The 15,349-nt window shown below is 39.6% G+C and overlaps 2 protein-coding genes across 3 annotated transcripts; one reads left to right on the top strand and one right to left on the bottom strand.

The window, feature by feature from the left end:
* Positions 1–500: 500 nt before the first annotated feature.
* Positions 501–10,944, top strand: gys1 (glycogen synthase 1 (muscle)). 2 transcript variants are annotated; one of them, XM_044100964.1, is made up of 16 exons: positions 501–660; positions 2,312–2,430; positions 2,543–2,724; positions 4,232–4,423; positions 5,766–5,951; positions 6,138–6,282; positions 6,378–6,495; positions 6,929–7,049; positions 7,126–7,232; positions 7,315–7,374; positions 7,689–7,881; positions 8,565–8,691; positions 8,775–8,870; positions 8,964–9,127; positions 9,440–9,520; positions 9,758–10,944. In XM_044100964.1, the coding sequence occupies exons 2-16, from the start codon at positions 2,313–2,315 to the stop codon at positions 9,995–9,997; spliced, it is 2,130 nt and encodes a 709-aa protein (XP_043956899.1). In that variant the 5' UTR covers positions 501–660; position 2,312; the 3' UTR covers positions 9,998–10,944. The 2 variants fall into 2 exon arrangements, with proteins under 2 accessions (XP_043956899.1, XP_043956900.1); XM_044100965.1 differs by having other exon boundaries at positions 645–755.
* On the bottom strand, positions 10,934–15,058 carry aspdh (aspartate dehydrogenase domain containing). The gene is given in 9 exon segments (XM_044100970.1): positions 10,934–11,180; positions 11,773–11,912; positions 11,999–12,222; positions 12,438–12,587; positions 12,901–12,985; positions 14,530–14,674; positions 14,757–14,814; positions 14,929–14,997; positions 14,999–15,058. Coding segments are annotated over 9 exon segments (969 nt in total). The 3' UTR covers positions 10,934–11,142.
* Between the last annotated feature and the right edge of the window lie 291 nt (positions 15,059–15,349).

The following is a 15,349-nucleotide window of genomic DNA, read 5'->3' as shown; positions in this document are numbered from 1 at the left end:
GGACATGCAAAAAAATAAATAAAAACCTTTCTCAAGCCATAATGATAGATAAATTATTTGTATTGTTTTATTCTTACCCTGTCCCCCAGCCATGCAGCCTTAGGCGGGGAGCCTTTTTACCCATGTAAACATTCGGCACATTGTAGGACAGATAAACATAAGCAAGGCAACAAACAACATGAGTAAATAAATATATATGATTTAATAAAAAAAAAACATATATTCCATAAGTCTAAAAGTTCATTTCTGGCTAGTTGCACTAAGCTATGCTGTTAAATTTCTGCCTAAATTTAGAACGTTAACCGTTCAAATAAAATAAAAAGCTAAACTCCGTTAATTTTTCTCACCCAATCACGTGCCTCTAAGAAAGAAATCATCCAATCATCTTCTCGTCATCTGGGAAGGCGGAGAAAGTGACAAAAACCCAACCAATAGGCGTGAAGCTCATGAATAATGCGTCACCAGGGATCCCGCATTCAGCCCTCCTTCTCTAGATCTTCCCAGCGTTTTGCAGCAAACCAATGTGAGTCGGTGACATTTAACCAAAGCCGCCGCCCCCTTTTCCCCTCACTAGCCTACACTGTTTTCCTCGTTTACGGAGTGACCGCAACAGCTGCCAATGTTTAGTTCGTCTTCGTGAAGTTGGGACACAACCGAAGGGTGAGTCGACCTTTGTATTTAGTCTTCCGCGGTTGTTGACGAGCTTATGAAGGGGGACACTCTGTCGGACTCGGCCTCTCTCAGTGAGCTTTGCTGTAGGTGCTTCATGTCACGTTCACCAACTCATTAAAGGAGCTCAAGCATTCGCACATCGGCATGCTGTACAAACGGAGATCTCTGCTCGCGAATTTAAAGCGCATTTTAGGGAGTTATTTCCACAACAGTCAATTTAAGTTCGGACGGGCCTTCTGGAAAATTACTACACTTACCATCAAGGTGCACACGTCTCGGCGGGGCCATACAAGCATAAAGCTAAGCTCCATAAACTGGTTACTTGTTGAACTCTATCCATCAGAAACCATCTGTAAGAAGTGGCGTCTGAGGGGCCACTAAGTTAAGCTTCAGCATGTGGTGTTTACTCTCAAAATACCTTCAGTAATGTTGGTCTGTGCTTTTGCTACTATACTTGTATATAATTTTCTTTTCATTAAGTCTGCAAATTCAGTGAGGAATGTTGCTCTACATATAGCATAGGTTAATCTAGGACATTACACATCAGATTGTAAAGGTCCCCTATAGCTGCTTTGTTGGTGGTCTCCTCTGTTTAGGCCTAAGGTCAGTCTGTGTCTATGGAGATACATTTCAGGATATCCTTTCCACAGTCTGCATGCTATTTGTATGGGCACAAAAATAATGGAAACGGGACTATACATAAGAAGCTGTGGGTAAAACAACTCCATAGGTTGGGGAAGAAAACCCTCCCCCACCATGCTGCATATTCCTGTGGACATGGGCCCATGTTTGTAGTTTTCCATGTGTCTCAGCTCCATGTGATTATGACATTTCATAGTGCCAATATAAGAGCCACTTGATCATGTTTGTACTTGATCACGTATGCCTCTTTTGCAACCACTTCCTGTCTTGCAGGAAGTGGTTGCAAAAGGACAATAAGTTGTAATTTCACTCATTCACTCAAGCATGAAGAATCCACCTGTCTAAATCATGCCCTGCCCTAGAGAAGCTTGGTGTTGTGAAATGTAAAGCTAAAATTGTAGCATTGCAAATTGAATGCTCAGATTATTCAAAATAATGCATAGTATGCGAAATTTATTTCCCTTATATGTACAGAAAAGACAGAGGTGTTAAAATTTGAGTGGATTTTAAATGCTATTAAAAGGAGATGTAAATTAATATTAATAAACAAACCTGTTCACTTTTTAATAATTGGCTACTTCTCAGTGCCTTACCATAGGCTTCTGTCGAAAGCAAAAGCCTGTGCTTAAGAAGTGACCAGTAAAAAGCGTGTGTTCAAATTATGATTCAGAAAAATGAGTCAAATATTTGACGTTTATTTTGGGAAAGACTTGAGAAAGGTGGGGTTTACGTCACAGTTAGATAATGTCGTACTTAGTCAAGAGGAAGTTCACAGCATTTCTCATAACGTGTTAGAGTAGAAGTTAAAGCTTGCGCTCCAGCAAAAGGCAGCTTGATTCAAAAAGTACTGAAATGGTAAATATAAAGTCTAACAAATGTCTTGTGTCTCAAGGAGTTTTTTTTTTCTTATGATTTCAAAATGCCACCTGTGAGACTGCCTGACAGTCACGTTTTGTGTATACATAGTAGTAAGGAGTGTGTTTCTATATTTACCCAGCATGCCGCTGGCTCGCAGCCTGTCTGTCACGTCCCTATCGGGGCTTGACGAGTGGGACGAGGAGTTTGATTTGGAGGATGCTGTACTTTTTGAAATTGCTTGGGAGGTAGCCAACAAAGGTAAGCATCTGTGTGTTTTCGGCCTTAAAATCTAAAATTCAGACTTTTATTATAAAAGTAAGTAAGAAAACTTTAACTCTGGCTTGACTGATTTTGTCTGTCTTGCTTTAAGTTGGAGGGATCTACACAGTCATACAGACCAAAGCCCGGATGACCGCGGAGGAATGGGGGGAGAACTATTTCCTGGTGGGTCCCTATGTGGAGAGCAACGTGCGCACCCAAGTGGAGCTGATCGAGCCAACCAATCCTGTGCTGAAGCGGACCATTGATAAAATGAACGCCAGTGGCTGTAAGGTACTATCATACATACTAGACACGCGTACATTCCTCGCATGGATAAGCATTTTTGCTTGTAGTGATTATAAAGGAGAAATTTGTTTGTATTCTTTGAAAGTGGTCAATGAAACGTGATCAGACCCCCTCTTTAATTCGGGTCACTCCCTGTCTGCAAAGTCTAGTGTTGCTGATGACAACTCGAAAGCTGGTGACATTTCCCTACAAAGGTTAGGAGCTGTATCAGTGTCCCACTCTCTCTCCCACAGATGCTTTCCGGAAATAGAAGACTGATGGGGATAGTTTTAAGGTTTTCTTCTGTGTCACTCAAAGCTCGCTGTGATATTAGGTGTCAAAGCTAGAAGCTGCGGTCGGGCTATTTTTAAAGAATGAGTGCAGCTGACTCAACAAAGCCTGTAAAATGTTCACCTAGACTCATGCATCAGAGCATAATGAAACGGATTAAAATGAATGAATTAATTGTTGTTTCAGTCCTTTATTGACTAAGGTAAAGCTAAAAGCAACATATTTTTCTTGATTGTGATTTAATGTAAACAATAACAACTAAAATATAGTCAACCAGAGAGAGTTTACAGTTAGAAAGAATGAAAGATTAATATAATGCCTAACAAAATTATTCACTAATACGTAACATTGTCATATTATTTATTTGCCAAAAATGATATACCATATTTTAAAAACATATTTAGGTGATGAAGCAACACAAAATAGTTCAAATCTGTGAAGTAATAAAATATGGTTTTATTTTTTTTTATTTTATTTTTTTTAAAAGGTTCTTCCAATAGAAATAAGAATATTGAGGTACCGGTTTATATTTTTATTCACTCCTCCCTTTATGTAGTATACATTGCACATCTAGAAACCGGCAATTTTACTCATTCTTTATTGCAAAATAGCTTGGTCGAATAGACAGTTACAAAATTAATTCAAAAAACAAAATTAACTAATGTCTCAGCTGCAGCTGATCCAGAACGCTGCTGCTTGCATTCTCACTAAAACCAGGAAGATGGAGCACATCACTCAAGTTCTAAAAACCTTCCTCTGACTCTTTGTACCTCAGAAAATAAACTTTAAAATACAGTTAGTTTATGAATCACTGAACGGCTTAGCACCACAATACATTAAAGATTTGCTGTTGTTGTATGAAACTTCCAAACCTCTCAGGTTTTCTGTTTTTGGTCCGCTCTGCATCCCCAGAACCAGAACCAAACATGAAGAAGTAGCATGCAGCTTCTATGCTCCACAAATCTGGAACAAACTCTCTGAAAACTGCAAAACAGCTGAAACACTGAGTTCCTTTAAATCTACACTAAAAACACAATTGTTCAGAATAGCTTTTGAATCCTAATAAATGAAACACTAACCAACATATTGATGCATGTTGATGATTTTAACGATGGCACTCACCAAAATGTAACGTTTGTTTCTGGGATCTCTCCTTCACCAGTCAATGTGTTGCTGCACATTATTTTTAACCGTCAAACTTTATCTGTGTATATTTTCACAGGTTTACTTTGGCCGGTGGCTTATTGAAGGCAGTCCATATGTAGTTCTGATTGATGTCGGCTTCACCGCCTGGTCTCTGGACCGCTGGAAGACCGAGCTGTGGGACCTCTGCGCCATCGGCGTGCCTTGGTTCGACCGTGAGGCCAACGATGCCGTTCTGTTTGGCTTCCTCACCGCTTGGCTCTTGGGAGAGGTCAGCAGCAGGTTTTGACTGTGTGTACTGTAAAAGTTTGATAAGAAAGTCATTTCTTTCTTTTTTTTTTATTGTATTTACTCAACTCCGTGAAAGGTAAAATACCAGGAGGAGACATGAAGAAAAAGATGAATGGTAAATGGAGGCAAAAATAAAACGGAAAACTGGGAAGAGAAGTTGCTTCAAAACTATTAGATAAAATCTGCAGTTTATAAACTGCATACAAGTTTATATTTGTTTAATTACAAATAGCATAAAAGTTTCAAAGTAACCATACTTAAAATCTGATATAAAGTTCTTAAGTAATTAGAATAATTAAATATTTTGTTTTGATTTATTTTGAAGCTTGAAAGTGTTATATGATTTAAATTAGTGGACATATTGAATGTAGAAGAAATAACATTACAAAAACTTTGAGTAATCCTACAGCTAGGTAAAGTAGCATTTATATGGTTGTTGGAAGCTGGACTTGAATATTCTCTTCAAAAAGAAGAGGGGAAAAACCTGGTAGATGTTTGGGTTTAACATTCATTAACAAAATAACCAATGCTGCATGCCTTTAATGACTCCAAAGAGTTGTGGTTGCAATCACCAATATTTGGTTCAAATTACAAAATCTATGAATGCACTAACTCCTAACACCACATGGCAATCAGCAGATCCCTTTGCTCTCCATCAGTGGAAAGCTAATCTAGCTTTCTTTTTAAAAATCCAGTGAGAAATGCAAATGTCTAAATAAGCATTTTTAGGAAAAAGGTCCTTTGAGAAAAAAAGGCTCCTTTTCACCAAATAAGTAAACTTGTTTTAAGGAAAGGGGGATTCAAAGGTTTCTGAGAAGGACATGTGTTGTCAACCTCACTGGTGATTAAATTAAGGCATTGGATCGTTTTGCAGCCAAATAATTGAGGGAAAATCTGATTTGAAAAGGAAACACAAGTAGGAAGTAAAGGTGATACAGACTGACTTCTGCTATAGCTAATAACTAACAGCAAATGATCTAAAGAAGCTCTGAATACCACAGGTCTGTGTGTGTGTAGTAATTACACACATTTACTTGAGTAATGTTTTGGAAAAAATTACTTTTAGGAGCAGATTTAGTTCATAATATTAACAAGTAATATTCTGAAGTATCACTACATGAGTAAAACTGGCTCATGTAACTTCACTGAATGAAGAAAAAAAAAATACATGATACACAGATAAAAGCTTCTAGTTTATTTTTTTCCTAATTTTTGGCTTCTCTACCCACCTCTGCTGAAAATATACATACATTTATGCATAAACTATCTGCAGGACAGCTGACGCTTGCATGCCATTTACGTTGTGTTTCCTGATTCTGCAGTACGCGGCTCAGTCGGAGGATCCTCCACACATTGTAGCCCAGTTCCATGAGTGGCTGGCAGGTCTGGGCCTGGTGCTGTGCAGACAAAGACAGCTGTCTGTTGCAACTATTTTCACCACCCATGCTACACTGCTGGGTCGCTACTTGTGTGCCGGAAATGTGGATTTCTACAACAAGCTGGCAGAGGTACATCTTTGTTACTTTTTCTATTCTGACATTTGATAAGGAAAGAAATGTCTCACAATAAATATTATTTTTTTAACATAAAAGAGACAGGCTGATTGTTTTAGTGAGTGTTTTGGCGAGTGCTACTGATTTTAAGTCTGCAAAAGCGGTTTACACGATGTTCTTCCTCCGTTCTGCTCTGATCAGTTCAATGTGGATAAAGAAGCCGGAGATCGGCAAATTTACCATCGCTACTGTCTGGAGCGGGCGGCTGCACACTGCGCTCACGTCTTCACCACTGTGTCACAAATTACAGCCATTGAGGCCGAGTTCCTGCTCAAGAGGAAACCCGGTATGTCGAGTTGGACTCAGCTGTCAGGAAAAGGAAAATTACACCTCGCTGATTATGGATGAAATGTGTTTATGGTTCTTCATGTTTGTCCTCAGACATCGTCACTCCAAATGGTCTCAATGTGAAGAAGTTCTCTGCTATGCATGAGTTTCAAAACCTCCACGCTCAGAGCAAGAATCGCATTCAGGAGTTTGTCAGGGGTCACTTCTATGGGTCAGTCCTGAAAATGTGACGGTGTAGGACAGTCTGAGCACTGCAAAAACACCAAATCTAACCAAGTATTAGTCTAGTTTTGAGTGCAGATATCCCAGTCCACTTGAAATATGACAAAACTAATTTGCAAGTAACCTTTTAGTAAGATCTCAGAGCTTGTTTAAGTAATACATTCTTTAATATTGAGGAAATGACACTAGCTCCAATGGCAGATTATTTCACTTGGAGAATGTCTTGTTATAAGTGAAATAACAAGACATTGATGAAAAGTTACTTGTAAGTTCATTTTCTTATTTCAATTGGTGTAGGCTATTTACGCTAAAAACTAGATTTGCAGTGAATCCGTTCAGTCTGTTGCTGCCGAGTTAAAAATTTGGAATGCTAAGAATTGGAAAACAATCTCTCACTTATCACAGTTTATGTTTACCATCAGGAACCTTGACTTCAACCTGGACAAGTGTCTGTTCCTCTTCATAGCAGGAAGGTATGAATTCTCCAACAAAGGAGCCGACATCTTCCTCGAGGCTTTAGCCAGACTCAACTATCTACTGAGAGTAAGTGAAGTGGTTCTGCTGAAGGTGTTGAACCTCGGGCATGAAGAACTGAACTGTATTCTTTGCTCTTCCTCAGGTTAACCACAGCGATGTGACCGTTATAGCTTTCTTCATCATGCCAGCTCGGACCAACAACTTCAACGTGGAGACGCTGAAGGGCCAAGCAGTGCGGAAGCAGCTATGGTGATTATAAATGTTTAATATCTGCCTTTCCTTCTTCCATTTATGTGACTAAAGGTATTTCCATTTCTGTCTCTCCTTGCAGGGATACAGCACAGACTGTAAAGGAGCGCTTTGGAAAGAAACTTTATGAATCACTCCTAATGTAAGTTCACCACGTTTAAGGTGCCATCATGTTCAGCAATGTCTGTCTGAACATTATCAAAAGCTACTAAATGCACTTTTCATTAAAAAATCATAAAGCGTATAAATAACTCATCTATTTTATTAGATCCAACTTTAGAGAATCTTGCAGAAATGTTTATACTCAGTTTTTTTTAAAACATTACAACACCAAATTTCTGGCTTTTAGAAAATGTTTCAAGAAGAAAGCCATAAGATCTCACAGCAGACACGTGGAAGAACATGCTCAGATTGAACCAAAACTGAAAAAAATTTTTGTTCCTACTTGTTTTTCAGTGGTCAGCTGCCAGATGTGTCGAAGATGCTGGACAAAGAAGACTTCACCATTATGAAGCGTGCCATCTTTGCGACTCAGAGGCAGTGCCAGCCTCCAGTCTGCACCCATAACATGCTGGAGGACAGCAGCGACCCCATCCTTAACTGCGTCCGCCGCATCGGCCTTTTCAACAGCTCTGCTGACCGAGTCAAGGTAAGAGACAAAATGGGAGGCTTGACCTATAAATCGGTTGTACGCTACACTTCATTTATTGGACATGCATAAAAAAGATTTATATGGCACTGCTTAAAATAAATTACGTGGAGGCAGCGAGCCGTCGTCATACTTCCACATGAAGACACAATTTACCTTTTGGTAAATTAGGTGTCTCTTCACTGTTTCAGATTGTTTTTATAATAGTTTATCAGAAAATAAGCGTTGTATCTGAGAAATCAGAAACATGCCATGATTGGCCACCAGACAGGTGTGTGTGTCCCCCCAAGAGGACAAAGTTAGAACTACAGTAGAGCTCACTGATACTCTTCAAAATAAGTGAGTGTGACAGGGTGAAAGTGGCTGTAGTGAAAGAGGTGTTGAGTGGTTGGTATTAAAAGTAATATTCGGCCCATTTATCAGTCCTTTAAACCCAGCAGTTAGGCATGTTTGGTGGCGAAAAGCATGGTTGCATTTTTCTTGTGTGTTTCTTTTTACACACAAGAAATTTTGTGTGAAAAACGCAAATTGTTGTGAGTGCTTGATAATTATGATCAAGCTGTCACTGTGCAACTTTTTAGGTGCCTTGCGTTGTAAACTACGACTAGTTTTCTTCTTAGTTTGCTGTGAGAAAGGCTGCAGTCACTTGTTCCGGTACTGAACAGCTTGTCCTTCCTCCACAGATCATCTTCCACCCAGAGTTCCTTTCATCCACGTCTCCTCTGCTTCCCATGGATTACGAGGAGTTTGTCAGAGGCTGCCACCTTGGTGTCTTCCCTTCTTACTATGAGCCTTGGGGTTATACACCAGGTATGACACATGGATTCTGATAGCTTGGATATGTTTATTGTGTTATACTTGACTCATGGTGTAATATTTCTGTTATTTGACAGCTGAGTGCACAGTGATGGGTATTCCATCCATATCCACTAATCTGTCAGGCTTCGGATGTTTCATGGAGGAACACATAGCAGACCCTTCAGCGTACGGTGTGTGTCTTCATTCACTTTCTTTAATTTCTCAAAAGTTATCGACACATTGATTAGAAAGACCACATTTCTCATTATGCCCTTACCCGACAGGTATTTACATCCTTGACCGGCGCTACAAGGCTGTCGACGAGTCGTGCAACCAGCTCACTTCCTTCCTTTTCCAGTTCTGCAAACAGAGCCGACGCCAGCGGATCATCCAGAGGAATCGCACAGAGCGCCTGAGTGACCTCCTGGACTGGAGATACCTCGGCAGAGTATGGACACAAATTCTGAACATAATCTTTTAGTCCACAGGTGTCAAACTCCAGTCCTCCAGGGCCGCTGTCCTGCAGTTTTTAGATGTGCCACAGGTACAAAACACTGGAATGAAATAACTTAATTACCTCCTCCTTGTGTGGATCAGTTCTCCGGAGCCTTGCAAATGACCTAATTATTCTATTCAGGTGTGGTGCAGCAGAGGCACATCTAAAAGTTGCAGGACAGCGGCCCTTGAGGACTGGAGTTTAACACCCCTCTTTTAGTCCCTAACTTTTAAATGACATTTTTCCTCTTCTCTTCCGCTTTAGTATTACATAGCTGCTCGTCATATGGCCTTGGCTAAAGCCTTCCCAGACACCTACGTATATGACCCTCAAGAGCCCTCCTCGGTAAGATTATGTGACAGTTTGACTGAAGAATTGTTAAAAACACTTCAACGTGCTCTGTTAAAATGCCAGGATTTTATGATTTAAAAAAAAAAAATGACACCAATATGAATAGAAATTTGAGATGAGTTGTACGTATGTCATGTTAGGGGTGAAAAAAGTTCTGAAAATGATCATCTTAGTCCTGTTTGTTTTTTTTTAATTCACAGTTTTTAAAAGCGATCCTGTTTCATTCCTTAGGCTTCAGGTTTCCGCTACCCTCGACCAGCCTCTGTGCCTCCGTCTCCGGCTCTGTCCCGTCACTCCTCCCCGCACCACAGCGAGGGCGAAGACAACGAAGAGGACGAGCGTTACGACGAGGAGCTTGAGGCCGAAAAGGACCGCGTGAACATCCGCCAGCCCTATACCATACCGGTTAAAGGCAAAGCCGTCATCGGAGGCAACGGGAGCGGCGAGGACGAGGCGAGCGAGAAAAACTGAGGCGCACACACTCTTATGCATTATGCTGAACCTCACAAGTGAAACTTTTTTTTTTTTTTTTTCCTGTTGCAATCATTAGTCATCCTTGCACTACAAATTTGACAAATGGGGGCAGCTGTGCTCATGTGTGTGTGTGATTACTTTAGTCGTAGCTTTTTGTGGAAAAAAGAAAATCCATCACTGTCTGTGTCTACCCAACCAATGTGTACCTCAGAACCTTAAAACTGTCAGCCGGTTTTTTGTATCGTTTGAAACACACCAGCACTGCAGCCAGTAGTAGGCTGAAAACATTGAAACAGAAACCAGTGAATTAAAATGACCCTGTTTTGTGGAGCTAACAGTGAATAATTTAGATATAAAGCATTAATAAGGTAACAGGAGTAGCACAGGGGCTTTATTCTAGATTCTAGGATCAAAATGAGGAGAAATAAAATGGCATAAACCTCCATCTTTTTACAAGCTTGTCATTTTTCTTCATTCAAAGTAAAACTTGCTTCTCTCTCTTTTTTTTTTTTTTAGTTTTTTTGGAAACAGCAAAATGTCCCAGATTGGAAAAAGATGGAGTGCATACATGCCCAGTAATAAGTAGCAGTAGATATAAGAAAATACAAAACCTCTCCTTGAGCTTAGCATCATGTTTGTTCATCTTTTTTTTTTTTTTTTTTGCCTTATTGTATCAGTTTTCTAATAATTAGAGATAATGGTCAGCAACATTTCACATCCATTTACCTGTCAACATATGCACTTGTGTGGAGGTAGTTTATCTTGTTCAACGAAGTACTTATTTGTGAAAGCGGGAAGAAGAATTGCGCCCTGTGAGGGAACCAAAATGAAGGTTTGGATGATGGTTTTACCAGATGTGTCCCGTCAATGTGTCTCCTCAGTATGAGTTATATTGTTTTCTCCAGTAAAATAAAATTGAAAGCTCTACAAATGTTAGTATTTTACATATGATTTCTGTCTTTTGTTTTATTCCAAGCATTCAGTTCATGGAAACACACCGAAAGGTCGGCAAGTTTACAAAGCCAAGTAACTCGCTAATGTAGAGATCCACCATACATGCAGCGTATCCATCCTGAGCTCTTTAATTTATCTGGAATTTGGTCGGGGATCTTCCTCCTACATTGCAGGTAATCCTCCATGGTTCAGCACAAGTAAACTCTGCCACCGTGACCTCTGCAAACTGAGAAGAACAAAAAGTTGGACTCATTTTTATAAAAGAAACATTTTAAACTTAATCGAAGCCTGAAGAACATGGAGCAGTTTCATGTATTTTTACTGTTCCTTGCAAAACTACTTGTAGCATCAGGTCAGCATTTGACCTCTTTTTGAGTCTGTTGACTCCAGTTAACGATTCATCGATTACTAAATTAGTTGATTATTTCAATAATGGATTCATTAAGATTAATCCATTTAATCATTTACTTGGAACATTATAACATTTTCTTACATTCATCATCTCATGTGATAGAACACAAACGAGAGCACCACTGAAAGGGTGATGGAAAATGATACATAGTTTTCAAAAAGTATCTCAACTACAAAGCTGAAAAGTGTGGCTATCATTTGAATCCACCCACCTCTATTCTGATACCTCTAAATACCATAGATTGCAACAAATTGACCTCACAAGTTGCCTGATTAATAAAAACAGACATCCATTGTAAAGACATTGAAAACCATCCATCATGTTCCCTCCAGGTCAAAATGATGAGCTACTTTGTGTTAGTCTATCACATAAAATATAAAATTTAGTGGAACCCCATGAGACTCACTGAGTAAGCTGTTCCAGAAGGAGTTGTATGTGGCGCTGCCAGTCACGGCGCCGAGTTTGGCTGGATTCCTCCTCACCGTGTGCACAGAAAACCCATCAGGCCCAGTCACCTCCACCTCCACCACATGAAAGTCCTTCAGCCTGAGGCAAGTAAGACATAAAGCCTGATTGTTCAGGCAGAAATGGTCAGCTGTGCTGGTTTTGATTTGTAAGATAAAAAGACCCACGCTGTGTCTGATACGATCTCTCCCTGAACACCTGTAAAGCCGAGCTTTCCTGCTGCCACGGCTGCTGCCGCCATGGTGTTGACATTGTTAGGAGCGAGAGGACACAGGTCTGCCACTGAGCCTCTGAACAAAACCCGCCTGCCCTCTCCTTCTGTCCAGTCACTGAGGACGTCTCCCGTCAGTCGGAAGCATGACGGATGCTTGGACATTCTTATGAACAAAGCCTGAAGAGATTCCATACATATCTCAGAAACATTTCTCAAAAACCTGCTGCTTATTCAGCCGCTAATATTCTTATATAAGTCTTACAAAAACACAATTAACGCCATATGGTTTGAGTTTTGTTAAGCATAACAGAACTGAGCACAGTTCTGTTAATTAAAATAAGCAGCTTTCTTTGGCAGTTCATCATGTTTTAACATTGTAGGTGTAGGCATACCTTTAATGTCCCACTATCGTTCATTCTTTGGATGTCCTGGCCTCCCCATAATGCACCGCTGGGTATATAAAGTGTCCTGCCATGTTGTAGAGATGCCAGCCGCAGTCTCTGGTTCAAATCAGGATCAGAAAGGGCAGATGGAGAGCCCACCTAAAAGGTTTAGCATGTTGTGAAGTTTGTTGTATATTAATACAGAGTTTATACTCAAGTGGAGAGATTATGCATTTTCCTCTTGCTTACAAAAACTGAGCCTTATTATATTTTTCAATTGGCTAATCATCCGTCTTATAAACATTGTTTTAAAACTGCAGTTGGCAAAGTATAAGCAGCTTGCAAACATCCTTGTACCCAAGACTTCTGTCTTTGTAGTCTTTTAACTAGAAAAGCAATACAAAACTCCCAACTCCAGCAAGTAATATGTAAGCTAAGTTTGTATTTTATTTATTTATGAAAATAATCTCACCATGAAGTGAGCCTCAGAGAGAAATTTGAGTCCAAAATCTCTCACGATCTGTGGATGACACACCTCTACAATCACATCACACCGCCTGTAAAAACCACCAGCAAAAACACTATAACAAACATTTCTAATATAATCAAGATTCTGCTGTGCAAAAATATTCATACACCTTGAACTTGTTCACATTATGACATGCTGCGACCACAAACAAATACATTTTGGGGGGATTTCAGATCATAGACCAATACAGGGTAATGGAGTATAATTGTGAAAAGTGAGGGGGGAAAATTAATTGCTTTTAAAACATCTACCAAATACAAGTCTAAACGGTATGGTGTGTGTGTTCACACAAAACTTTGAGGTAGTAAATTGGTTCTTCTGCTGCAAGTCTTTCATATGTCACAACCAACTTCATGCATTTGATATTTCTGTCATTCCTTGTAGCAAAATACTTCAAGTTCCATCAAACTGGATGATACCAATAATCTTTTGAGATAAATATTCAGAAACTGCTACAGTTTCTCTTTGACTGAGTCGTTCACAGGAATATGCATCCATCCAAACCAGTCCTTTACATTAAGTTTTTCACTTGGTGGATATTGATGTGGTAAGGGTAATGTATAGTGTGTTTTGCAAGTCGGTCAAATAGTCCAAAAATAATCTGATCTAGCTACAGCACCTTCTTCCACATATCTCACTGTGTCTTCTACTGGTGCAACTGCAACGTTTGAGAAATTGAAGCACATCAGAAACGCTGATGCAATATTAGCAAAAAATAGCTTGGTTAGCCTAAAATGTACATGCTTCTTGGCGAAAGAAAATAACGTAATAATAATAGCATTCTTGAATTTTTCTTGCCATTTACATAAATGGCAAATAAAAGAACAGCAGAAGCAAATAATAAGTGAATCTTACAGCAAACAATTCTTATCGATTAAACACTGATATTAATATAAATATAAGAACATTTTTAGTATATGGGAAATACAGTATACTAAAAATGGTAGTGCAGTCAAATTAGTTTTAAGTAAGGCGAACTTCCTGTTTGAATTGTGATACTTTTATTTTGAAGGAGTAATTTCCTGTTGAACTGTTAGCGCAAAGATAGCTTAACGAAGACAGAAGGAAAGTTTTATCAATGCATTTTATTATTCGTAGCCCCCTTGATTGAGGCACAAGGTATGTTTACGATGTAAATAAGTGCATGTTTTAAATATTGTGTGACTTATATTGTACTTTTTAAGTCAAGATGAATTTGTGGTATTTTAATACAAGTCTATAAAAAAGACCAAAATAGATGAATAAGAAAACGGAATCCCTGACAAAGCATACTGGTTTCTGATGGGTCTGATTGCTCACTGAACAGATAAGGCTCCAGGATTAACTAAGCCTGGTTGTTAGCCTGGTCTATAACAGGCGCTGCATAGAATAAGTCACCATGGTAACGCGTGTGCCACTGCTTTTGTAAAACTGAATCGAAGCTAGCCAGGATATCCGGAAAAATCCGGTTTAGTCCGCTATTCTGGTTTTATAAAACAACCCTCTGATGTTTTTCCCTATTTTTCTAACCGTTTTTGTTGTTTTTTGGGGGGGGTTTTCACTTGGTGATAGTGCGCATGCGTGCAATTAAACCTGTTGGCGAAGGACGACAGGTCATCAAGTATCAGTTCAGCAGGGATTGAACCCATGAGCTTGTTGGGATTCCGGTTCCAGACAAAACCCAGAGCCAAACCAAGACCAGCTCCAGCTTCAAGGAGTTTGTCCACCAGGAACTGCCCTAAACCACATACACATCCAACCACATGCCGTCAGACAAACAATAGTCAGTCCTCCAAAGAGTGTGACCATGGGGTTCATACCTAGGTGTCCATATCCTACCACTCCAATTCTCAGAGTGGAAGAATTAGTGTCCATAATCTGTGCAGATGACAGAAGAGTAACAAAAATCCACACTGCACTAACAATTACACATGCGCACATCTGTTTAAACCTGAAGCTCTAACATCATTCCTGTTTTCTGGTCTCCTTTACCTGATTTCTGTATGCCTCTCCACAGGTATGTCTCCTTCTCCGAAGCGCAATGTCCAGCCACAACTCAAAAACAAGGAATCATGGGAAAACTAAGGACAAAGTTTGACTCTGAGCAGCTGCAGTTAATCATTGTTTGCCTTGGACAGTATTAGACAGAGTGCTCTTCCTATAAGCACCTGGATTTCAGTTTCAGATCCATAATCTAGGGACAATAAAAAATTGCAGTGAAGACAGAAGGTTATTAAATTTCTTAGAATACGAGGGGCTTTAAAGGTCATGGACTTCTGTCACCCTTTGCATCATTTGTCGCAAACGGATTCTGAAGCAAAAAGTCAGATTTCTAAATATCTTTATTCGGTTTTACCTAATTAAACTTTTTGACCATACTGCACATATAGATTCTCAGCTGTAACACGCAGTT

The sequence above is a fragment of the Gambusia affinis genome, linkage group LG19 (genome assembly GCF_019740435.1).
Source record: "Gambusia affinis linkage group LG19, SWU_Gaff_1.0, whole genome shotgun sequence".
Classification (NCBI taxonomy): Eukaryota; Metazoa; Chordata; class Actinopteri; order Cyprinodontiformes; family Poeciliidae; genus Gambusia; species Gambusia affinis.
Note: the sequence above shows the minus strand (reverse complement) of the source record. Positions and strands in the feature narration are given on the sequence as shown.

Excerpts from the sequence above, each read along its gene's own strand:
- gys1 (XM_044100964.1), top strand. The coding sequence starts at position 2,313 with ATGCCGCTGGCTCGCAGCCTGTCTGTCACGTCCCTATCGGGGCTTGAC. Across the intron at positions 6,496-6,928 it reads GTCAGGGGTCACTTCTATGG|GAACCTTGACTTCAACCTGG; the intron begins GTCAGTCCTGAA and ends GTTTACCATCAG. Across the intron at positions 7,233-7,314 it reads GCAGTGCGGAAGCAGCTATG|GGATACAGCACAGACTGTAA; the intron begins GTGATTATAAAT and ends CTCTCCTTGCAG.